At 38.0% G+C, this 26013-nt stretch overlaps 1 protein-coding gene across 8 annotated transcripts in view; it reads left to right on the top strand.

Moving 5' to 3' along the window:
- LOC105032953 (translation factor GUF1 homolog, chloroplastic) overlaps window positions 1–26013 on the top strand; it is a 178792-nt gene that overhangs the window by 48230 nt on the left and 104549 nt on the right. For 7 of the 8 annotated variants that reach the window (XM_010907558.4, XM_073253777.1, XM_029261168.2 and 4 more), the window contains 3 exons: window positions 13859–13921; window positions 20677–20721; window positions 20851–20951. In XM_010907558.4, coding sequence (XP_010905860.1) covers window positions 13859–13921; window positions 20677–20721; window positions 20851–20951 — 209 coding nt within the window. The remainder of the gene's footprint in view (window positions 1–13858; window positions 13922–20676; window positions 20722–20850; window positions 20952–26013) is intronic. The other variant, XM_029261169.2, reaches the window with a different exon arrangement.

The following is a 26013-nucleotide window of genomic DNA, read 5'->3' on the forward strand; positions in this document are numbered from 1 at the left end:
CTGACCACCTAGACCGGAGCTTGCCTGGAAATAGCTTTAGGCGAGAGTTATACAGCAACACCTTTTGTCCTGGTTGGAATTCACGCCTCACAATATGTTTGTCATGCCATCTTTTCGTTCTCTCCTTATAAATTCTTGCATTTTCATATGCATGGAGGCGGAACTCATCAAGTTCATTAAGCTGCAATAACCTTTTCTCCCCAGCAGCTTCCATATTGAAATTTAGCAACATAGTTGCCCAGTAAGCTCGATGCTCTAGCTCCACAGGTAAATGGCATGCTTTTCCATAAACTAGACGATACGGGGACATCCCAATTGGCGTTTTGAATGCTGTTCTATATGCCCATAACGCATCATCTAATTTTAGGGACCAGTCCTTTCTTGATGAGTTGACAGTAGTCTCCAATATTCTTTTAATTTCACGGTTGGAGATCTCTACTTGTCCACTTGTTTGAGAATGATATGGTGTTCCTACACGATGAGTAACACCGTATTTTATCAATAGAGAATCCAAATAACGATTACAAAAATGCTTACCTCCATCCGTGATGATAGCTCTTGGAATACCAAAGTGTGTGAATATGTATTTCTTTAAGAACTTGAGCACACTCTTGGCATCATTAGAGGGAAGTGCTACTGCCTCAATCCATTTGGATACATAATCCACCGCCACCAGGATGTATTGATTTGAATGAGAAGGTGGAAAAGGCCCCATAAAATCTAATCCCCACACATCGAACAGTTCTACTTCAAGGATATTGGTTAGTGGCATTTCCTGTCTAAAAGAAATATTTCCAGTTCTTTGACATCGGTCACAAGAAGAAACAAAAGCAATAGCATCTTTAAACAGGTTAGGCCAATAAAAACCACACTGTAATACTTTAGCAGCTGTTTTGTTGGGTCCAAAATGGCCTCCACACTCTAATGAATGGCAGTGTTTTAAAATATTTTTAATTTCATCATCAGGCACACATTTCCTAATAAGCTGATCTGGACAATACTTATATAAATATGGATCCTCCCAAAAATAATATTTTGCATCATGTAAAAATTTCTTTTTTTGCTGGTAATTAAATTCCGAAGGAATAATATCACATGCCTTAAAATTAACAATATCAGCATACCAGGGTGTACTAGATGTGAGTAATGCAAATAATTGCTCATCAGGGAATGACTCATTAATGGGTACCTCAGTGTTCTCAATTTCTTTACTTAACTCTAACCGAGACAAGTGATCTGCTACAAGATTTTCTGCTCCTTTCTTATCCCTAATCTCCAAGTCAAATTCCTGCAATAAGAGCACCCAACGAATTAGTCTCGGTTTCGCATCCTTCTTTTCAAGTAAATATTTAATTGCTGAGTGATCAGTATAAACTATTGTTTTTGCTCCTATAAGATATGGCCTAAATTTATCAAAAGCAAAAAACAATGGCGAGCAACTCTTTTTCTGTGGTGGCATAGTTCAACTGTGCATTATTCAGTGTTCGACTCGCATAGTACACCACATGAAGTCTATTCTCCTTTCTTTGTCCCAAGACTGCTCCTATAGCATAGTCGCTTGCATCACACATGAGTTCAAATGGTAGATTCCAGTCAGGTGCAGTGATGATAGGAGCTGAGATTAATTCTCTCTTTAACCTGTTAAAAGCAACCAAACACTCATCAGTAATTTTAAAAGGTGCATCCTTGATCAATAAATTACAAAGAGGTTTGGTAATTTTAGAGAAGTCTTTTATAAATCTTCTATAGAAGCCAGCATGCCCTAAGAAACTCCTCACTCCTTTAACAGATGTTGGTGGTGGTAATTTCTCAATGACCTCCACCTTTGCTTTGTCTACTTCTATCCCTCTAGATGAAATCTTATGGCCTAAAACTACTCCTTCCTGCACCATAAAATGACATTTCTCCCAGTTCAACACAAGATTAGTTTCTTCACAACGCTGTAGAACTTGGGAGAGGTTAGTCAAACACATATCAAAAGAAGGACCAAAAACTGAAAAATCATCCATAAAGATTTCAATGAATTTTTCAACCATATCAGAGAATATAGACATCATACATCTTTGAAAAGTTGCAGGTGCATTACATAACCCAAATGGCATTCTCCTATATGCAAATGTTCCATATGGACAATTAAATGTAGTTTTTTCTTGATCCTCAGGTACAATAGGAATTTGAAAATATCCTGAATAACCATCTAAAAAACAGTAGAAGGGATATCCGGACAATCTCTCAAGCATCTGGTCAATAAAAGGCAAAGGAAAATGGTCCTTTCGTGTGGCTTTGTTTAACTTCCTATAATCAATACACACACGCCAACCAGTGACTGTTCTAGTGGGTATCAGCTCATTTTTATTATTTGTAATAACAGTCATCCCCCCTTTCTTAGGAACTACTTGAACAGGACTCACCCAATTACTATCAGAAATAGGGTAGATAATTCCTGCATCAAGTAACTTCATTACTTCAGCTCTAACTACTTCCTTCATATTAGGATTTAACCTACGTTGATGCTCAATTGAAGGTTTGTAGTTTTCTTCCATTAAAATTTTATGCATGCATATACTGGGACTAATTCCCTTAATATCATCAATAGACCAGCCTAATGCTCTCTTATGCTTTTTCAACACATGCAACAATTTTTTTTTTCTTGTTCCGTAGACAAATGAGCAGATATAATGACAGGAAAAATAGATGAGTCTCTCAAGAATGCATATCTTAAGTGAGAAGGGAGCTGCTTAAGCTCAAGCTTGGGGTTTGGCTTAGCCTCTATTGAATCCTGTATTTTCTCAACATCATTTAATACATCAACATGCTGTTTATTTTTAACACCATCAATCAAGTCATATTCAGAATTGTCAATTATTTCACTAACAAATTTATTAATCACATCTAATCTAAAACATTCATCATTCTCAAGAGGATATTTAGAAGAATTAAGCACGTTAAAAATTACCTCTTCTTGTCCCACTCTTAAAGTAAGCTTACCCTCATGGACATCTATAAGTGCCTTGCCAGTTGCAAGGAATGGACGCCCCAATATCAAAGGAACCTCTCTATCTTCCTCCATATCCAAGACAATGAAATCCACTGGGAAGATAAATTTGTCCACCTTGACTAATACATCCTCCACTATGCCTTTAGGATATGTCACCGATCGATCAGCTAGTTGTAATGAGACACTGGTCTGTTTCACATCCCCTAGTCCAAGCTTCCTGAAAACAGATAAAGGCATTAAGTTAATGCTAGCACCTAAATCGCACAATGCTTTAGTGAATTCGATATTGCCAATATTGCATGGAATTGTAAAACTCTCTGGATCTTTTAATTTTGATGGCAACTTGTTCTGAATGATCGCACTGCACTCTTCGGTGAGCATGACTGTCTCATGGTCCTCTAGCCTTCTCTTTTTGGAAAGGATGTCCTTCAAGAATTTGGCATAGCTAGGCATCTGAGCTAATGCCTCCGCAAATGGAATATTTATGTGTAGTTTCTTAAAGACCTCTAAAAACTTCAGAAAGTTTTTGTCATCCTTACTTTGCTTGAGCCTTTGAGGAAAAGGAACTGGTGGATTGTAGGACTTTACTGGCTCTTCCTTTTTCTCTTTTAGCTTCTCTTTGACCATAGTCTCTTCTTGAGTTTGTTCCTTGTTCTTTAACAGGCTCTTTCCCTTGTTGTTCCCCTAGTTGTTTTCCACTCCTCAAGGTAATTGTCTTCACATGCTCCTTCGGGTTCGTTTCAGTATTGCTAGGCAATGATCCTTGAGTTCTGTTAGCTACCATATTGGCCAACTGTCCCATTTGTATTTCCAAATTTTTAATGGCAGCTTGCTGGTTTTGAAAATTTGCCTTAGTTTCACCCATGAAATCAGTAGTGGCCTTGGTGAGAGTTGCAACCAATTCTTCCAGGTTAGACTTCTTTTCTTGCTGTGGAAAACCAGGTGGTCCTCTATTCTGATAATTCTGTTGTTGCTGTTGATTTCCCCAGGAAAAATTTGGATGGTTCTTCCAGGCAGGCGTGTAGGTGTTTGAGTATGGATTGTTCTGTTGTCTTCCTTGGTTTGCCACATATTGTACTTGTTCTTATACTGGAGGCATGAATGAGCTGTCAATCGGGCAATCTCGAGTAGCATGTTGCCCAGTACACATCTCACAGGTCTGCACACAAGTATTGACAGCATTAATAGACAAATGATCTAATTTTTTGAAAAGAGTGTCTACCTTTGCATTGAGTGCAGTAATAGCATCTATCTCATGAACCCCAGCAGGTCTCCTCGCCATGTTTCTCTCATTGGGCCATTTCCTCCAAAAGATCATAGGCTTCATCAAGCGACTTCCCCATCAATGAACCTCCAGCAGCAGCATCAATATTAATTCTGGTATGGTTGTTCAGCCCATTGTAGAAGGTTTGCACAACCAACCATTTAGGCAGTCCGTGGTGTGGACACCTCCTAAGTAGATCCTTGAACCTTTCCCAGGCTTCATATAAGGTCTCCATATCGAATTGCACAAAGGTTTGGATGTCAGTCCTCAACTTGGCAGTCTTAGCAGGTGGAAAGAATTTTGCCAAAAATTTTTGTGCTAAGTCATTCCAAGTGGTGATCGAGCCAGCAGGAAGAGACTGTAACCATGCTTTAGCCTTGTCTCTAAGTGAAAACGGGAACAATCTTAACCGAATTGCATCATCTGACACTCCATTATGCTTAAGGGTATCACATATCTCCAAAAAGTTTGCAATGTGCGCATTAGGGTCATCATTGGGCAATCCTCCAAACTGAACTGCTGTCTGGATCATTTGGATCAAAGCAGGCTTGATCTCAAAGTTGTTTGCTTGCACAGGTGGTCTTGTGATGCTAGATGAAGCTCCATTCACGGTAGGCATGGCATAATCCCGCAGTGCCCTGGGGTTTGCCTCTCTAGCAACCTCATTATTCCCTACTAGGATTACTTCTCTCCTTGGATCTTCAGCCATTTTTGGATCTACTTTTGCCTCAGATTTCTTCCTTTCTCTGACTGCTTTAATGTTTTGTTTACAAGTGCGTTCAATTTCTTGACTTGAAATGGGATTTGATTCAATTCTTACCAGTCGACCCGATTCTCTTTTCCAAGTTGTAATTTTGAAAGATTATTATCTTTTTTTTTTTTTTTTTTTTTTTTTTTTTTTTTAAGAGAAGAGAGAAGAGGAAAAAGAGAGAAAAGAGTTCTAGAGATGAGTCCTAAGGAGTCCTAAATCTAGAGATGAAAGAGAAGAGTGTTTTAATTAGGTTTAAATTTTAATGGCAAACAAGTTAGCACAAAATGGACTTTCTATCCTAGGGTTAACCTAGATCTAGACAGCTCCTAACTGTTCCAAGATCGCCTTCAAGCACTCCAAGCCCAAAACTGACTAACTGTCTCGGCCAGGTAAGTGTAAGATGTGGGAGGTCCCCTGCTTGTTGCTTTCCTTAGACACCAACTGAGTTGGCCAGGTCAGACAACGGAACCAATTGAAAACCACCTTCTTAAACCACTTGCCTTAGACACCGAGCAATTAATCAATTCAAACCCGGTCTAACTTTAGGGCTTTCTTGTCCTATTGAGCTCGAATATCCTAGGGCCAACGTTTAATTGATTTTAGATTAAGGTCTAGGTTATGCAGGATGAAGGATGTGATTTTTGGGCTAAGGAAGGGTGATCAAATCCCCACCTTATCTGATTAATGGGTTAAGTGCCCTTAAAGTTAATTATGGAGATGCAATGCAAAGAAACAAGATGTCCAGTCAAGTTTGATTTTTTTTTTTTAATATTTTTGGTTATACTATATTAGTTAAGCGTTATGAAATGTTGAGGATTTTTTTTTTTTATATCTAAAAAAGTAAAATATCTAGATTACTAGTAAAATCAACTATTTTTGATATTAAAGCACTAGTCTCCGGCAACGGCGCCAAAAACTTGATAGCCTATTTCGCAAGTGCACGAAATCGCTCAAGTAATATAATGATAAATAAGAGATCGTTCCCACGAGGACTGAGTTTAATTACCAAAAATGAATGCTGATTTTACTAATATCTAAACGATCGAAACTGAATGATAATGAAAAATAAAATTAACTCTAAAGAACTTAATGAAAGCTGAATCAAAATTCGATTAATAAAGCACTAGGGTATATCTGATTTCACTTGGACCAATTATCAATTCCAGCTATTCCGATTAATAATCTAAATTTAATTATTAATGCAAGGATAAATAATCCTAAATTATTTAATAATCTCTCCCGAGTCTTATTAAATATACTAATTAAAACCTATAATCTATCTTCCAATAGTAAAATAGATTTCAATTAGTTTAACAAGCACAGTGATTATTTTCAAGATCCCACAGGTCAAATCTTCTGCTCCCGCTCCAATTATTATTCCTATGATGTTTGTTATTAACTCCAATTTATAATCTTCCTTCCCAGTACCAATTATAAATCGAAATCAATCAAGTACCAAAGATAATAATACTTAAAAGCATTAAGCGCAAATAACAAACAATTGCATTAACAAAGAAAATTAATACAAGATTCTGGAATTGAAATTTAATTCAAGCTACATCAGGTACCCTAGCTAGAAATTTAGCTTTTCATCATTACAAAATCAAACTCAAGTTTACTTGAATAAAACTCCAAAATCATCCTAACAATGAGTTCTAGAAAATAAATTCAAAGTAAACAAGAGAAAGAAAAAACTCTGAAGGAATTGCAGAGCCGAATGAATCTTCTCTTCAAATCTTTCAGATACTCCAAACTCTCCTTGCTTGATTTCTAGCTTTCAAAGATGATTCTCCTCTCTTTCCTGCTGGTATTTTAGGATCCTTAAATAGGGCTAGGGCTAGGGTTAAGGTGGTATTTTTTTCATGATTTTATTCTATATATCATTCTTTTTATTTAGTATAGAATCTCTCCTCCTTTGGATAGGCTTTAAGCAACCACCAGCCATCTACTCCTTATGCTGCCCAAATTTTCTGATTTTATTATGATTTCCATAGTAAAAGAAGGAAAGGAGGCATGGTTAATTAGAGGAGAAGAATTTCTTCCTTTCTGGGTCCACAAAATCTGCAAAACAAGGTAAGGTTTCGGCTGCCCAAATCAAGTTTTTCAAGAATTAGTTTCAATTCTTTCTCAGTTTGCTCTTCATGCAGAATTAGTTTGGACTCTGATTTTCTTCCATTTAATTCTTTCCAAGATAGCTCTTTGCCACCCAAAATTAGTTGCCATATCAGATCTTTGTGCCAAGAAATACTAAGAAGAATCTGGGTGTATCGGGTGTTTCTTGTTGTGTCCAACATTGTTACCAACTTCAACCTATTGTAGCCACCTCATTTGGAATCCAAATTCAATTCTGTAAATTATGTTCCTTTCTTGCTTCTCTCAAAATTCTGTAGGATCTAATCTTGCTCAATTTGGAGTCCTGTAGCTTACCTTTTAGGGGTCCTCACACCAAAATATCTAGAATTTAGATTGGTTGACTAGATGGGAGAGATTAACTGCTTGATTTATTTCCTGCACCTCTAGTTTCTTTTCTGGATGATGATGCCAAAAAGGATAAGGTGTGGGGTCCATTGATATCTTGATTTGGTTATTCTGCTTTGAGATGGACTCTGATTTTGATGCAAGACCTGATGACTCCGAATGACAAACCCTGCTGAATCGGACTCAACCAATTTCACTTAATTTGACCTTTAAAACATGGTTAAGCCCATTTAGGTGTGACCTGGCTCAATTACCTGCAATTGACATAAAACATATCAGGTTCTTACATTTATTTAGTTAATTATTATACCAATTTCTTCAAAATCATTAAAAACTAATAATAATAATTACTATAAAAATGCAATACATCAGGAACCCAAGCTCCTCTAAAAGGTGCTTTAACCAAATTAACTCACAAATGGTATAGGCCATTGCTTTGTACTCAGATTCTGCACTAGACTTCGCCACTGTGGTTTGCTTCTTACTTTTCCAAGACACCAGATTTTCTCCTGAAAAGACATATAGCCAGTAGTGGATCTTCTATCACATGGAGATCCAGCCCAATCAGCATCTATATATCCCTTAACCAGGGTATGCCCATTATTCTAATAGAGCAACCCTTTTCCTGGTGTACCTTTGAGGTATCTCAAAATTTTTATCACAGCATCCTAGTGACTCGTTCGTGGAGAATCCATGAATTGGCTGACTACACTAGTGGCAAAAGAGATATCTGGTCGAGTCATTATCAGATAGTTTAATTTTCCAACCAATCTTCTGTATTGACCATAATCATCTAATAATTCTCCTTGATGATTTGCAAGAAGCTTACTATAAGTCTCCATAGAACTGCCAACAGGTTTAGAGCCCAACATCCCAGACTCACTCAACAAGTCTAGGGCATATTTTCTTTAAGAGAGAGATGCTAAAGTGGGAACGGGCAACTTCAATGCCCAAGAAGTATTTTAGTAGCCCCAGGTCCTTAGTTTGAAACTTGGACTGTAGAAAGCCCTTCAGGTCTTGTATTCCTTTGGTGTCATCACCAGTAATGATAATGTCATCAACATATACAATTAATAAAATTCTTCTAGTATTAGAATGCTGGTAGAAAATAAAATGATCAACTCCACACCTTTTAAGTCCAAACTCTATAACCACATCACTGAAATGTCCAAACCAGATCGTTGAAGATTGTTTGAGGCCATACAAGGAATTCTTCAATTTGCAAACTAGCCTTGACTCCTCCTGAGCAACAAACTCAGGAGGTTGCTCCATATACACCTCCTCCTGAAGATCGCCATGAAGAAAAGCGTTCTTGATATTAAATTGGTGCAAAGGCCAATGAAATGTGGCAACAAGAGAAATAAAAACTCGGATAGAGGTAATCTTGGCAGTGGAAGAGAGAGTCTCAGAATAGTCCTAACCATACACCTGTGTGTATCCCTTTGCCACTAATCGAGCTTTTAGCTTATCAATAGAACCATCAGGATGCACTTTCACAGTGTAAACTCTTTGGCACCCAACGACAGACTTATCTGGAGGCAACTGTATGAGCTCCCAAGTATCATTTTTCTACAAAGCATGCATCTCTTCCTCCATGGCATTTTTCCAACCGGGATGAGAAAGAGCTTCTAAAACAGACTTAGGAAGAGACACAGTAGACAAAGAAGAATCATGCAGAATAGGAAGGGGATAAACGGTCATAGGAAACAAATTGAGAGATAGGATGCATAGTATAGCTCCTTTTACCTTTTCGGTGAGCAATAGGTAGATCCAAGTCACCAAGAGTAGAGGAACTAGGTGTCGGATCTTAAGATTGCGGAGAGGTGGTTGATGGAGCATTTGAATCAGAGGGTTGATGAACCACGTGACAGGGCCTACGAGTGTAAATCTGCAAGTCAGGACGACAAACTACTCGAAGAACTCAGAGGCAAGGTGTTAGGTGAAGTAACATGACTAGGTGATGGTAAACATAATTCCAAATTCGAAGGATTATGTTTTTCTGTATAATATGGAGTAGACTTAAAGAATGGGACATCTACACTAACAAAGAAATGATTCGAAGAGGGACAATAACACCGATACCCTTTATGAGTGCGAGAATAATCAAGAAAAATATATTTGAATGATCTAGGATGCAATTTATCATGACTTGGACTATGGTTATGAACAAAGGCTGTACAACCAAAGATCTGAGGCAAAGAAAAAAAGGGTCGAGAAGGAAAGAGAACATTATAAGGTGCCTTGCCATTGAGAACAGAGGATGGCATACGATTGATAAGATGGCAAGCAGTAAGAACTGCATCATTCCAAAATGATCTAGGAATGTTCATCTGAAGCATCAATGTGCGGATGGTTTTCATTATGTGTCTATTTTTTCTTTCGACCACATCATTTTGTTGTGGTGTACTAATACATGAAAATTCATGGATCATTCCAGATTCTCGCATGAACATTTTGTATTTATTAGAAAAATACTCCTGTGCATTATCACTTCGAAGAATATTAATAGAAGTATTAAATTAAGTATGAATTTCAGCACAAAAAATCATGGAATATGGAAAATAACTCAGAATGGTCCTTTATTAGATAAATCCAAGTCATTCGAGAATGGTCATCAACAAAGGTTACAAAATAACGAAATCTTAAATTGGAAGTAACACGATTTGGACTCCAGACATCTGAATGCACTAACAAAAAAGGACGATCGACACACTTTTCTACTCTGGGAGCATAAGAAACACGGTGATGCTTCCCAAGTTGACATGACTGACATTCTACAGTGGATAAATGACTCAAGTATGGAATTGATTGTTTTAACTTCTGCAAGAAAGGGTGATCCAAACGGCAATGAATTTCAAAAGGAGTGGCTGTGGTTGAGCAAGCAACATTGGATGGTAGTGGTTGAAAGTAACAAACCCCCAAAAAATTCATGCCCTCTACCAATCGTCGTCTTCAAATCCTAAATAACAACAGAGTCAGGAAGAAAAAGAACTGAGCAATTCAAGTGTTTGGTTAATTTACTAAGGGACGTCAAGTTGATGGAGAATTAGAGATATGTAAAGTAGATGGTAAGGAAAAGGAGTGACCAGGACTAACTGTGCCAATCCCACTCATAGGTGTAGTGGATCCATTAGCGAGAGTAACATGATGAGAGTTATTTATGGAATGGAAGGAAGTAAAAAGACTAGATGTACTTGTGATATGATCAGAGGCTGTAGAGTCTATTAACCAAGGAGTGGGAGCAGAGGATCGAGAAGTAAAGCAAGCAGTGGATTTACCTAACTATGCAAAGGAAGCAATTGGTTTTGATGCAAGAGGAATAGATGCATGTTGAGCATTCTGATACTGAAGAAATTTAGCATAATCTTTTCGAGATATTGTCACCATTTCCTAAACATCAGAAATTGAAACTGAGCTAGTAGCAGTAGCCACAAAGGAGTCAGCTATTGCTATGCTTGCCACTCTTGGCCTCAGCTGAGGATTCAACTTGTAACACTGATCCCTCATATGACCGCATCTACCATAGTAATTACACTTGAGGGTTTTCTTTCCTCTTCTACCTTGTTCCCCTTAAAATCAACCGCAGAAACAAGAGCTGATCGATCAGAGACTGGATCATTGGCCACATTTTTCTTGGAAGATGCACGTAGGACTCTTGAGTAGGCCTCGGCAAAGGATGGAAGTTCAGACCCTCCCAATATTTGTTCCTTTACAGGTTCAAAATCCGATGGCAACCCTGCTAAAAATTTAAAGACTACTATTTGTTCTCTCTACTTTTGCATCTTCTGGATGTCCGCTGAAATGGGCTGAATCACATTCAACTCTTCATAGATCCGCTTCAACTCAGCAAATCATACATCTGGGTCAAATCACTAGCATATAATAATTTAACATAATCCCAAATCTCCTTACAAGTATTTAAATGTGTACACATATCAACAACATTCGGTTCCATTGAATTTCATAAAAGAGACACCAGTTGAGCATCTTTCTGAATCTACATATCAAGTTTAGTCTGATCAGTGGGAGGATGTTCGGTCAAGTATTTGTGCTTACCTTGGGTGGTTAGATAAACCTTAACTGTCTTCGACCACTGAAGATAATTCTGACCTTTCAACTTCTGAGTTGTGATTTGAGGCGGTAGCATGGTTGAAACTACCGGCTTATCGTTTGTAGGCTCTCTCATGGATGATAAGCTCTAGGTAAAAGAATAGAGGTTTCACACACTAATTTGGGTCTGAATACAAGCAAAAATTAGATCCCAGTAACACCTCTAGAATCCTGGCATCGTGGATGAACAGCACCTCACCGGATGAACAGTAGCCGAACACTGTAGATGGGAAAAAATCACTATACAACTTGAGATTTCAGCCAAACTACCACTGGGCTATGTTCAGATAAGGGAGGCGACCATGTTTGTAGAGGTCGTGCCAAAAAACGCCATCGAAAATGCTCTCATGTGCTGGTGCCTGCCTCGCATGCGTATTCCAATAACCGACGGTGATGGCTCCTGAGGCTAGGTGGCTGGTGGCTCAATGGGGTTTGAAAACCTGCTCTGATACCATGTTAGAAAATAGAGGCTAAAGAGAGAAGAGGGAGAGGGAATTCAGGAGAATTGGACACTACAATGTGGTGGTGTCCTATGATATTTATACTAGTTGCAGAGATTAATACATAGGCAATTTAGCCATAAATGCCTCTACAAATCACTTACTAGGATTCCTAATAATTAGAGGATTTTTAGTAATTAGAAAATTTTTCATGACTATATTCCTAATTAGACTAAGATTCCTTAACAGGATGAATGCTGAGCGATGGGCAGAGAGCAACATTACATGCAAGCTTCTAGCTAATCTTTTAGTGCCAAAAGGGTCTCTTGGGAGATTCATCACGTGACTTCATGTTCGAGATATTCTTCTAGAGATCTGATCAAGAGATATCTAGACGAGATTAGCGTGGTACTAGACTCTCAAACAGCACGACGACATCCATCCTCCCAGCATAGCCAGCTAGAGTGGGGCATGAGGGGGGGTAGGTAGCTACTCAGCACAAAGTCAATGGAAAAGGAAAGCCAGTTGCATGTCTCAATGGAGAGAGCGGAGTTAGTTCATTTAGATTTAGAGACTAGAGAGAGCAGCGATGATAGTTCAGATGGTCATGAATCTAGTGGCTAGGAAGGGAGTGAAGGATAGGAGACTACCATTTGATGCAGCTATAGGATGGTCTTTGATTTACCGGTGAATCTTAGTTTATGTATGCCACACTGGATGGGTATCATGGTGCACGAGCTGGTATAGCTCGTGAGGATACGATTGCATATAGACATGGGCTCCTCGAGGTCGTTTAAAATATGATGTAGTTGCAGATGACCTCATACATGGAGTAGGATCCATGGACAGCTTATGATTCATATGGATATGGGTATAGTGCATTCGAGGCATCATCTTCTAGTGGCTACTATCTTATGCAGTCCGAAGCATCTTATAGGTTGGATTTTGCTGCTAGTGTATTTGGATGGCCTCTCCATACTTGTACTATCAGCCCAAGAACACCTTTCAGTGCCAAAGCTTCAGCGAGAGATTTGAGACCTGTTAAAATTTAGTGCGCATACCTTATGGGATAAGCATGCAAGACTATAATGCCGCTTGATTAGAAGGATAGATTGATATTCCTCTTGATTATGCAATTGACTTGGATATTTATAACCGACACCAACACTCGACAAGATTCTAGATCTTGGTATGTATACTTTAAAGACATACAATTGATTGTATCATGTTTTATAACTTATTAATTCATTTGAGTATATTAGGATTCAATAATACCTAGTTCTTGTGAGGTTTTTTCAAAAAGCATCACTTTAGATTCAGATCCGCATCATGTGCAATTAATGGTGTACTGGAGTGATGAAACATTAAATAATATCGACCAACATCAATTGGGGCTTAAAATCATTTAAGAAACTAAAAAAAATTGATTATAGATCTTAAAAATAAAAAAGAATTGAAAAAACAAAAAAAAGAAAATTGGTGTGCCGGTTTGGAACCGGCACGTCTAGCTGTACCATGTGTTGGTACGGTAGCATACCGAACCGGTTGCTGACCGGTACAAGTACCAGTACTACATCGGTGAACCTTGCTTACAACCATGATAGTGAGGCATGAATATCTTTAGCAACAACATGCATGGTTTATTGGAAGAAAGATGTGGCCAAGCACTTAGGTCCTTAAAACTGCTAAACTTTTTACTTGCAATTTGAGTCCACTGATGAATTGGTCTTTCTTAAGTACTCAACTTTTAGCTTAAGCTTTATATCTTAATGTACATCGATGATGAAATTTATTAACAAGAATCTGTTCTGATGTAGGTTTTGAATAAAATAGATCTGCCAGGTGCTGAACCAGATCGTGTTTCCCAAGAGATCGAAGAGGTTTGTGGAAAAATTGCCTCCCATTTTACTTGAAATCCTGGACGAGAGCTTTGGTAAAACAAAATTACTCCTAGGTGCCAAGAAGTTCAGTTGTATAAAAAATATCATTTTTGATCTATCTTAGTATATCATTGACAATTTAAGGGGATTTATACCTCCTCTATCGAAGAGATCAAGGAGATATGCTCAAAACAACCATTTATGATACCATGTAATCCTTTTTATTTTGACAATTTTATGTCACATAAACTTGCATGCTCTAACTAATAAGTGTGCCCACATTTGAGGTGTTGGATCAGTATGTTATCCGAACTCAGGGGAAAGTGGTCGGGGAGAAAAGTATCTGCTAGCTGAAGAACCAGACAGAGCAGTTTTAAAGTGCATACCATAGGGGATTTGCTAGATTTATAAATGCATTGTACAGAATCTGCGTCTACAGGAAATTTATCTCACTCCTCTAGTTAACCTGCATCCTTGTTTCTGTTGTTTGTAGAATGTAGAGGACCAAATTATTATTGTCCTATTAGTTCTTTCTACTTTTCACTGAACATTATAGTAGTGAAATATACCATGGATGCCATGTTTCAAAATAATAATAGAATATAAGCAACTAGTGCAAACTTCGTGCAGGATCTATTAAATATTCTAACAACAGAACACTAATGATAAAAAAACAAAGGCCATCTAAAAATAATATCTTGGATGCATTGTTTTCAAATTAAGTGCTAGAATATAAATGAAAGGTCTTGAGAAGGGCATAGATTTTAAGGAAGACATGTCATGACCTAACTCGCTTTTGGAATTTAGGTGCATGGTTATCCAAAATTCTTGGAAGAAAGAGCAAGATCAAAATCTGTTACTTAACAAAAACCAAATAGTTTTCTCCAACCATAAGCTAAACAGAACAATCTACCTATTATACTACTTAAGACTGTTGATAATCAGAATTGCTCAAGGAGAAGTCTCCTAAGCACCTTGTATTTATACATGAGGTTACATGGTTACAATAGGAAATGAATCAATTACAATAGGAAACAAATCAATGACAAATATCTCCTACTCTAGATATGGAAATAAATTATAATCCCTGATTTGCAGATACAAATCAAGGGATATAGGGATATCAATCAACACTCCCCCTCAAGCAGGTGCGTATATGTCATATGCATCAAGCTTGTTACATATGTATGTTACCCTCGGACCCCGAAGTGATTTGGTGAAGATATCTGCTAGTTGATCGTTAGAATTCATAAACGAGGTAGTGATTTTTCTAGAGATGATCTTTTTTTGGATGAAATGGCAGTCAGTCTCCGCTCATGGAAGATTGGATTGGAAGCAATGTGCAAGGCTGCTCGATTATCACAAATGAGTTTCATAGAGCCTACCTTGTAAAACTTCAATTCTTGAAGCAGTTGTCTCAACCATATAAGTTCACATGTAGTAAGGGCCATAGCTCGATATTCTGCACTTGATCTAGCAACTATATTCTGCTTTTTTGCTTTTCCATAAGATGAGTTTGCCCCCAATAAGAACATAGTACTCAAAAGTTGATCTTCTATCACCAGGAGATCCTGTCCAGTCTGCATTTGTATCTGCAACAATATTTGTGTGGCCTCTATTTTCATAAATCAATTCTTTTGCGGGAGAACCCTTAATATCTCTCAAGATCCAAACTACTGCATCCCAATGACTGTCACAAGGAGAGTTAAGAAACTGACTTACAATACTAACAACGAAGGATATGTTTGGTCTGATCATGGTGAGATAATTTAATTTTTCCACCAATCTTCGATATCTGCCTGGGTCTGAATAGGGCTCCCCCTGATTTAGTAGAAGTTTCACATTTGGATCCATAGGAGTATTGATTGATTTACAATCTAGCATCCCAGTCTCTTCCAGAATGTCAAGGGCATATTTTCTTTGAGAGATGGCAATGCCTGTTTTTGATTGGGCTTTCAATCCCAAGAAAGTACCGCAATCGGCCCAAATCCTTAGTTTGGAAGTGTTGAAACAAGTGCTGCTTTAGGTCTTTGATATCATCATGATCATTATCTGTAATGACTATATCATCCACATAGACTGTAAGATAGATGCATAGATTAGAGGATGAATGTTTATAAAACACAGAGTGATCTGCCTCACTACGGACCCTACCAAATTGTTGTATGACTTTACTAAATCTTCCAAACCAAGCCCGAGGAGATTGTTTAAGGCCATATAGCGATTTGTGTAACCTGCAAACAAGACTCGTCTCCCTCTGAGCAACAAACCTAGGTGGTTGCTCGATATAAACTTCCTCCAAGTCACCATATAGAAAGGCATTTTTGATGTCCAGCTGATATAGAGGCCAATGGTTCATGGCAGCCATTGATAAGAAGAGCCGGACAGACGCCATCTTAGCAACAGGGGAGAATGTGTCTTCATAATCAAGATCAAAGATTTGAGTATAGCCCTTAGTCACAAGACGTGCTTTCAAACGGTCCACCTGTCCATCAGGGCCCACTTTAATAGTAAAAACCCATTGACAACCAACTGTAGATTTTCCAGGAGGGAAGGAACAAGAGTCCATGTGTTATTGGATTCCAAGACTGCCATCTCATCAATCATCGCCTGACACCATCCTGGATGGGAAAGTGCTTCATGGATAGTTTTAGGAATAGAAACGGAAGATAAGACAGAAACAAAAGACATAATGGGAAAAAGATAAACAATGATAGCTCAAGAAATTATAAATAGGATGAGGATTATGGGTAGAGCGTATATTTTTACGGAGAGCTACAGGCCAGTCAGTGGAATGCTCAGGTAGGCTCGGGGCAGGTGGAGATGCTGGAGCAAGAAATGAATCACTTGGATCTTGAGTGGAAACAGTCTTCAAAATCTCATGTTGTGCTCGACGCTGATAAGTGATAAGTGGGCGTGGTGAGGAATGTATTGGCTAAACTGACGGAGCAGGAGGTTCAGGAACATATGAAGCTGGAGAAACAGAGACTGGCAGATCAAGGTAGGAAATCGGTAAGAGCTGAGAGATGGATTCAGGTTCCACAAGTGAGCTGAAATAAGAGGTGTCCTAAAAGAAGGTGACATCTGTAGACATGTAAAATTGATGTGTGGAAGGAGAACAACACCGATATCCCTTCTGAACTCGAGAGTAATCAAGAAAAATGTATTTAATAGCACTGGCAGACAATTTATCAAGATCTGGAGAAGGATCATGCATAAAACAGGTAGAACCTAAAATACGAGGGGGAACAATGTAAAGAGGGTCCTTAGGAAACAAAAGAGAATGAGATACTTGGTTATTTAAAATAGATGATGGCATTCGATTTATCAAGTAACCAGCGGTGAGGACAGCATTATCCCAAAATTTTAAGGGTGCATTAGCATGTAACAAAAGAGTACGAGCTGTCTCAATAATATGATGATGTTTTCTTTCTGCTATGCCATTTTGCTGTGGAGTATGTGGACAGATGGACTGATGAATCATGCCATGAAAGAATTGAAGGGAGCAGAAAAATACTCTTTTGCATTATTACTATGCAAAATACGAATAGGATGCTCAAACTGAGTTTGAATTTCATTGTAAAAATTTTGAAAAATAGTAAACAACTCGGAACGATCTTACATTAAGAATATCCAAGTACATCTTGAAAAATCATCAATCAAAGTAACAAAGTACCTATATCCTAAGATAGAACTAATACGACTAGGACCCCAAACATTAGAATGAACAATGTCAAAAGAGACTGCTCGATTATTTATCTTGCTTGGAAAGGACCTTCGAACATGTTTTCCAAGCTGACACGACTCACACTCTAAAGACTGCAAATGAGAGAGATGAGGGATCATCTTTCTCAGTTTATTTAGACTCGGATGATCCAAACGATGGTGAAGGAGATTAGGAGACTCTGTGACAGCACATATGGTAGAGGATGGAGGTTGGAGATAATAAAGTTCTTGTGATTCAGATCCTACACCAATCGTCTGTCCCATGCTCCGATCTTGTATAAGAAAAGAATCAGCAGTAAAGATTATAGAGCAGTCAAGAGTGTGAGTAAGTTGACTAATAGAAATTAAATTAAAGGGGCAACTTGGTATCAAAAAACAGAATTTAAGGATAAGGAAGGGAGAGGTGTAGCTTGACCAATGCCAGTGACTTTAGCTTTAGAGCCATCAATGAGGGTGATGTAATGTGGTGTCTTGGGAGATGATAATTTTGAGAAAAGAGAAGGATTACTAGCTATATGATCAGAAGCATCAGAATCCAAAATCCAAGATCCACCAAACGAAGAATGAGTGAGACAAATCGTAGAATTATTATTAGTATGGGCTACAGTAGCTGAAGATGAAGTTTGTTTGGCTGCTTTAAATTGAAGATACTCCTTGTATTCACTATTTAATAAAATATTCTGATTGTCACTCCCAATATCCGGTGCCTGAGATTGTATCACATTAGCTGATTTCTTTGAGAAACCATGCCAAGAATAGCACCGGTCTCGAGTATGGCCCAAGCGATTACAAAAAGAACATTGAGGGTGATTACCAGATCCACAGCTACCTCTACCACCACCACGACCGCGGCCTCGGCCTCCATGGTCAGCTGTATTAGAGACAAAGGTTGAAGATTCTGAGACTATTTGGAAGCCAACTCCAGATGCTGTTTCTGGAGGAGGAACTCACAGCAAACAATCAATGAGATCCTCCATCGTAGGAATATTAGGATTTGTCAGAACTTGATTCCGAACAGAGTCAAAATCTTTATGAAGACCGTGGAGAACGAACACCAGATACATGTTGTCAAGCTTGTGCAGCATCCTCTGAAGGTTATCATTGGTCAGTATCAACTTGATTTCTTCAATGGTGGATTGAGCTTTGTTTAGATATGAGGGTAGGTCATAATCCATCATTTTGAGTGTTGCCAGGTTATGGACAAAATCATACAGATGTTGTATATCATTGAAATAGATGCTCTGAGCTTTCTTCTATATGTCATAGCATGTTTTATATGAGCGGAAGTGCACTAATAGCATTGGATCAATGGATTGCCATAACAAGGACACCAACTGATAATCAGCCTTCTTCCATTGGTCCCTCTCATCAGCATCGATATCTTCTGCCCTCTTGTTTAGATGCTCGGAGAGTCCTTGACCTAAAAACTATGCATCAACAGCAGCATACCAATCCAAAAAAATTTTACCATTGAGTTTCTCTGACGTTATGGTAGGAGTGTCAAAGAAAGCGAAGGAAACAAGGCCTTTCTTCGAGTCTGATGCGGAAGCCATGAGAGAATGATTTTATTGAACAGATCTGACGACGAGATGATGACCAAAAATAGGGACAGAACGGCAAAAACTAAAACAGGGGCAGAAATATAAGGAGGGGATAGAGATAGTGTTGCCGGGACTTGTCGGAAAGATACATGGCAAGGAGAACCGGCTGACTAGAAGCTTTTCCACTGAGGATAGTGGGTCCATTGGATTTTGACAAAGGCTCTGATACCAACTTAAGACTATTGATAATCAGAATTGCTTAAGGAGAAGTCTCCTAAGCACCTTGTATTTATACATGAGGTTACATGGTGACAATAGGAAACGAATCAATTACAATAGGAAACAAATCAATGACAAATATCTCCTAGTCTAGATATGGAAATAAATTACAATCCCTGATTTGCAGGCACAAATCAAGGGATAAAGGGATATAGGGATATCAATCAACAATACTCTTCAAAGTAAATAATTTATGAAATCTCTAATTAACCACTTATATTAATTCCATAACATTTTCGAACAATAATTCTTGCCACTCGGTTTGTAAAACTGTATCCCTTGGTCCCCACTTGATTTGGTTCCTTTTGCTTTCTGTTTCTTTTTTCGACATGTCTTAGCCTCCTTTGAACTGGGGGCTGGGGCCCATTGATACCAACAACAGCTTGCCTTTTTTATGGATAGGATGGGTTGGGGCATGATGCCGGGCATCCCATTCTAGGAAATTAGGATTCCTCCATCCCACTGGATTTAAAAACTCAATTGGGAAACACTAGATTAACTTTTGCATTTTAGGACAATTTCTTTTTAAAATTGTTAGTAAAACTAGAAATCCAAAACTCTGAATGATTGTCTAGAAACTTTAATACAATCAAATCAACCCAACAAAAACTATTAGCAAAAGCACAATTTAGTTAATTTTTTTTCAGCTTACCAAAAGAAATCCAGTATATTACAAGAGGAATGGCTAGGAAGTAGAAAAATATTGAGAAGAAAGAAAAGAATTCATTGAGAGTTGTAAATTTCAAATCTAGTTGTCAAACAATGTTTATATTTGACTAGGTTAAAAATTGAGCTAAGGAGTCTAATGGAGAATTGCAAACAACTGACTTAAGAAAGTGTTGCAATGTTGAAATGCCAATATGTCAGTTCTCAGTCCCATAATGAACTTCTTATTGCATGCTTCCCAAAAAAGAGAGATGGCTAGTCTCAAGAGGAGGGAGTGAGGGGCCAGGGGCAGGCTGTCCTACTTGAAAGGGTACCACAGCAGATTTCAAGGTATAACCATTGGAGATCTTTAGAATTCTTGTGGGGGCTGGTGGCCTTGACGCCAATTAGCATGCCTTCTTGCAGAGTCCACTTAAATGATTTTTGATGAACTTGAGGCATAATAGGTGCCATGAATTTTCAAATTTGCTTTATGTAACTATATATTTTTTAATTACCTACTGTTTAATCTTTTGAGGACCTGATTATGTTATTTTTGTGCAGATTATTGGATTAGATTGCAGTGATGCAATTCATTGTTCAGCTAAGGTTAGTTTCGTGGTATCTTGTTTTCTTTGAGCATATGAAATTTATGTCGGACACAATATGTGAACCATTTCTTTTTAAAATGGAAATTTGGTGAGAGATTCATTCCTTGTTGTTTTTCCTCTATTATAGGAGGGAATAGGTATATCTGACATTCTTAATGCTATAATCACAAGGATTCCTCCCCCCAAGGATGCTGCTGGAAATCCTCTTAGAGCTCTTATATTTGATAGGTACCTTGCAAAATTCAGAGGCCTCTTAATGCATATTCCTCCTCTTCACAAACATTTCCATGCATTCTTGTGATTTGTTTTTATTCTTGTTGTCATTGTATTACATGCTTGATTGCTTGCTAAAGATGCTATTATCTCAGTTCTTCGACTGTTCTTTAGTTTCCAGAAAATAAATTATTATCTCTAGCTCATAAAAAAAATGTGACACCATATATTCTGTGAAAATGCTTGAGGAAATAAACTTTTGAAATTTTATACAACAATATGTGAATGGAACTAACTTGAAAATTATCTACAGAAGAATTAAATCAAAAACTTGGTAAGATGTTTTGGCTTCTTGTAAAATACCTACCAAGGTTTGCCATCTCAATATTGGACCATACCATGCTGTTACAATGTCGTACATGGTACTTCATGGTATGGGCCGGTACGGCAAACCATGATACCTCCACTATTTTTTTTACTTGAAATGCAGACAAATCACAGTTCAGTGAGGACTACCCACTTCTAAATTGTGGATCTTTAGAACCTAAAAAAACAAACAGAAAATAACATACATACATACATACATTACATATTCACATTGTGGAATGAGGAACTTAATTTTCTTATGAACAACAAATTATGTTTCATCCATTTGGTGCTTTTGTGGACTCAACTGTATGTTTCTGATTTATATTCTCTAATAATGGTTTTGGCAATGTTGTTATTGTGCTAGTAACTAGTGATTAGATATTTGTAAGAAAGGGGAACTGCATGGGTACGTTCATACATGCACACACAAATACAGAGCCGGCTTAAGGGTAAGGCCATTAAAGCGCTTGCTTTAGGCCTCTACTTATTTTAGGCCCCCAGGCTCCTCTGCCATCTATCTCCACCGCATTCAGCCATCCAGTCACGAGAAGATAAATGGTGCCGGAGATGGGAGACGGTGAGATGGGAATCGCAAGATGGCGAGATGGGAGACGCAAGACGGGAGCCGCCACCCCTAATGTCTATCAGGGCCGTCTTCTCGCTGGAGACGGCGAGACGGGAGTCACGGCCTCACGGGATTTGGGAGTGGTTCTTGGTGAGGAGGCGGAGGGCGGCGGCGGCAGAGAAGAACGGGTGCCCGTCGGAGCTGCGGGTGAAGAAGTCGGCAATTCGAGCGGTGAGGTTGCCGAAGAGCTTGCAGAGGGAGGCCTCAAGGTGGGTGAGAGTGACACTAATGAAAAGGCCATCGGAGGCACTAGCAACACTACCGTCAATGGAGAGGATGTGGATCCATCCGACGATAGTAGTCTAGCTTGAGGGGGTCTCCCGATCTCCGACGGCAAACATTCCATGCTTGAGGGGAGTCTCCGGTGGCGGCGGAGTTTCAGGCTTCCGACGGTAGGGGAGTTCTGGGCTTCTAATGGCTGAGTGGTGGCAAAGAAGATGGAAGGGTGCGACGATCAATTTTTAGCTTTAGGCCACCCTATATGTTGAGCCGCCCCTGCACAAATAGATAGACACACATGCATGCACACACACACACACACCTGGTATGTTTCTGATTTATATACTCCAACCATGTTTTTTGGTATCCTGTACTTCTAGCCATTAATGTTTCGATATTTACGAGAAATAGGAAGTTAGGAACTATATGGGTACACACACATATTTATATATGTGTACATATATTTCCTCTAGAATCAAGAACTTAATTTTCTTTATAAAGAATAAACTATTTTAATCCATGTCGTGCTTCTGTTGACTCAACTGCTATTATGTTTCTGATTTGTATACTCCAACTATGGCTGCATCTAGCTTGTTGTGTACTAGTCATTAATGGTTATATAATTACAAGAAACGATAGCTGTATGTGTTCATTGAATCGTGTCAGCCATTTTTAAGTCAAGATTCCTCGTTGCTCATGTTCTACCCATCTTCTTGTTTTATCTTTCATCCTTATTGTGAACTTTTTTTTTTTGATAACTTGGATGGGAGGAACCCTGGCCAAAAATCAGTGAGGGTGGGACTCGAACCTATCAAATAGGAGTCTTTTGAATTTTATCTCTTTCTTCTTTCGTTTCTTTTTCTTTTTCCTTCATGCCTTCCTTTGTTCTTTCCTTCCTTTCTGTGTTTCCTTTCTTCCTTTTTTGTGTCCTTTCTTTTTTTTCTTCCTTCCTTTCCTTCCTTTATTTTTTTTTCATTCTTTCATTTCTTCCTTCTTTCCTTCCTTTCTTATGTCTTTCCTTCCCTTTCTTTTCGTCTTCTTCTTTCATTCTTTCCTATCTTCCTTCGTTGCTTTCTTTGTTTAATTATCTTCCTCTCCATCTCTCTCTTCCCCTCGTTCTCTCTCTTGGTTTCTGGCAGTAGGGGTGATTGCTTGATGGAAATCAAACTCGTGATATCTCAAAAGAGGCAAGGAGAGTGGGAGACACATGTGGGATCAGCTCCCACTTTTCTTTGAACAAGGGAAAAAAGGGTTCTCACCCCATCCTCACATGATTTCACGTGCCTCCCAATGCCTAACAGCCTAGAGTAGACTACAAGAAGTTGGAGGCCCACAATTCTTAAAACATAAGCCAATCAAGTATTCCGAAAGGCCCTTTCCTCTTTCATGATCAAGAGAACTGGACTTCGACTCCTAGCAGCCCTTTCTCAATTGGATTAATCTTATTTGGTTGGGGTCATGAGAGGATGAATGGATGGGATTGGAAGGATGGATGGCCTCCATCCATTGTTTGGTTCAAAAAGTTACAGAAAGGATGGATAAAAAAGAGAGGATTGTTTATGCATCCTGGCCCACCAATTTGCAACCTCCCAAATTGGGAGGATGAAGGATGGATGGTGCATTGAAGGATGGATTTTTGCATTGACAAATTTATCTTTCATTAATTTTTTTGATAAAACTATAATACTTCTTCACTTTTTCATTCATATTATTTATTTATGTTTTTATATACACTATTAATCATATACTATTAAATTTAATTAGTTATTATTTTAATTTTAGTATATAATTTTCATAATTATAATTAAATAATTAGATTATCTTTTATTTCTCAATTTATATTTACTATTTTTAATTAACTATCTATATAATATTAATTAACTATTTAAAATAAATTATAAATTAATTAGTTATTTATATAATTCATTTATTAATAATTAATTTATAAAATCATGTATTAATTAAATACTTACATAATTTTTTATATAATTATAGATTATAAAGATTATAATTTTATATACTGTTTACTTCTTTACTATAAATAAGTGTTATAAATTGATGATCATAATATTTTTATCAAAAGATAGTTTAGTAAAAATGTTACACAAATATCATCCATCTTCTCTTATCCTCCTATACTAAACAGAGGGAATCATTTCTACTCATCTTTCCATGTTTCACCAAACATATGAGAGGATGGATGAAAAATTCATCCATCCTTTTCTCCATCCATCCTTCCTTCAATCTATCCTTCATACCAAACAGAGGATAAGAGTCCCAAACCTTAGCATCACCAAGATAGGTGGATTGCCCATTTTGGTGGGTGTCTCGAATGGGATGAAAGTCAGAGGCCTCACATATATGGGTTTCAAGGTCTTTTGCTTGTGCTAGTACCTGTTATTTCACAGGAACTGGATGGGACAACTAGGTTGCCCCATTCCAACCAATTCTTCAAACCTTCTCGATTTATATTTAATTAAAAATCAAAATTGTAATGGAACCAAATACCCTCCACTAACTCGGCACACGCGATGGTTGGGTGGGATGGCCAAGCCAGGTCCCGCTATCTTGTCATCTCACTTGGAATATTTCATCCTTAGATGGGTGAAATACTTCCAAACCTAGTCAGCCAAGCCCCACTATCTTGTCGTCTGACCTAGTAATATATTATTGTTAAATGGCTTAATAACTTTCAAACCTAGTCAATCTCTTTTCATTGCTTGGTCGTGGTCAAGTCTCGAGAGTTTGTTTCTAATCATGGAATAGTTCGAGGATTTGTATAACCAATTCACACTTTGACCACATGGTAACAATTGAAACATGCCAAACCTTAATGATTGTATGATTCCAGGTGGATGTTACCATAAGTCTTTTTATTGGGGTCTATTTTAAGAGAGAACGATTTTAAGGTATTACCTACTCCTTTCTCATTGTCTCTTCAAGATTTTTCTTGGTTCTGTGCAGTGATTCATGATGAAAGCAAGACCAAGCTTGTTGTTGCATGCATAGTGAAGAGAGACCAGCAATGAGGGGGTTCCCATTATATCTCGAGAATAGCCCTCCATGAGCCTAAATGGCATTGTTGAGGACAAAATCTATCGTCAAGACAATGATTTAGTAATGTGATGGGAAACTTCTCCATTAAGATTTCTTTTCGTTCTTTTACTCTGTGCTCCTTAATTGATAGAGTTTTCCTTAAAGTAGTTTTCTAACATCTGCAAACCATATGTGAGGATCTATGTGAGTATGTTTAGTCCCTCATTGGTTACGCATTGAATAGATCTTGGGTATTTTATAGGATCAAGGAACCCAAACAATTTCTTAGCTAGCCTTTTTTGGTGAGATTCTGGATTGTTACAAATGGTATAAGAGATAGACCTTCTCTACAACCTAATTGGACTAGGGGACATTACAGCATAGACCCCTCTAGGACTGATCACAGGCTGATTGTGGTATTTTGATTGGATGAGGGCTTTTAGATTGACAAAGATGCTAGAGCTTAAATGGGAGAAGTAAGTGAGGACCTATGTGAGGGGGTTTAGTCCTATTTTGGTTGTGCACTGGTTAAATCTTAGTTACTTATACAAGGCCAAGCAACCCAAACAATACAGTCTTGGCTAGCCTTGTTGGTTGTTGTTATAAATTGTGGTACCATCTTTTCTAGTTCTTAGTTCAAAGACTAATATCTCTAGTAGAGTCTAAAATCAAGGTCCATACCGGTATTCAAGCAAAATTGCTATGTTTGTTTGAGCATGGTGTAGAAACTTAAGAGCTCTATCTTTGTACAACCTTTTTGTTATCTTCTTCATCAAAGTTTCTTGTGTTTGTTGTTCAAATCTGCTTCTTGTTTCAATTGCCCACATA

This window comes from Elaeis guineensis, chromosome 3 (assembly GCF_000442705.2).
Source record: "Elaeis guineensis isolate ETL-2024a chromosome 3, EG11, whole genome shotgun sequence".
In the NCBI taxonomy this organism is placed as follows: domain Eukaryota; kingdom Viridiplantae; phylum Streptophyta; class Magnoliopsida; order Arecales; family Arecaceae; genus Elaeis; species Elaeis guineensis.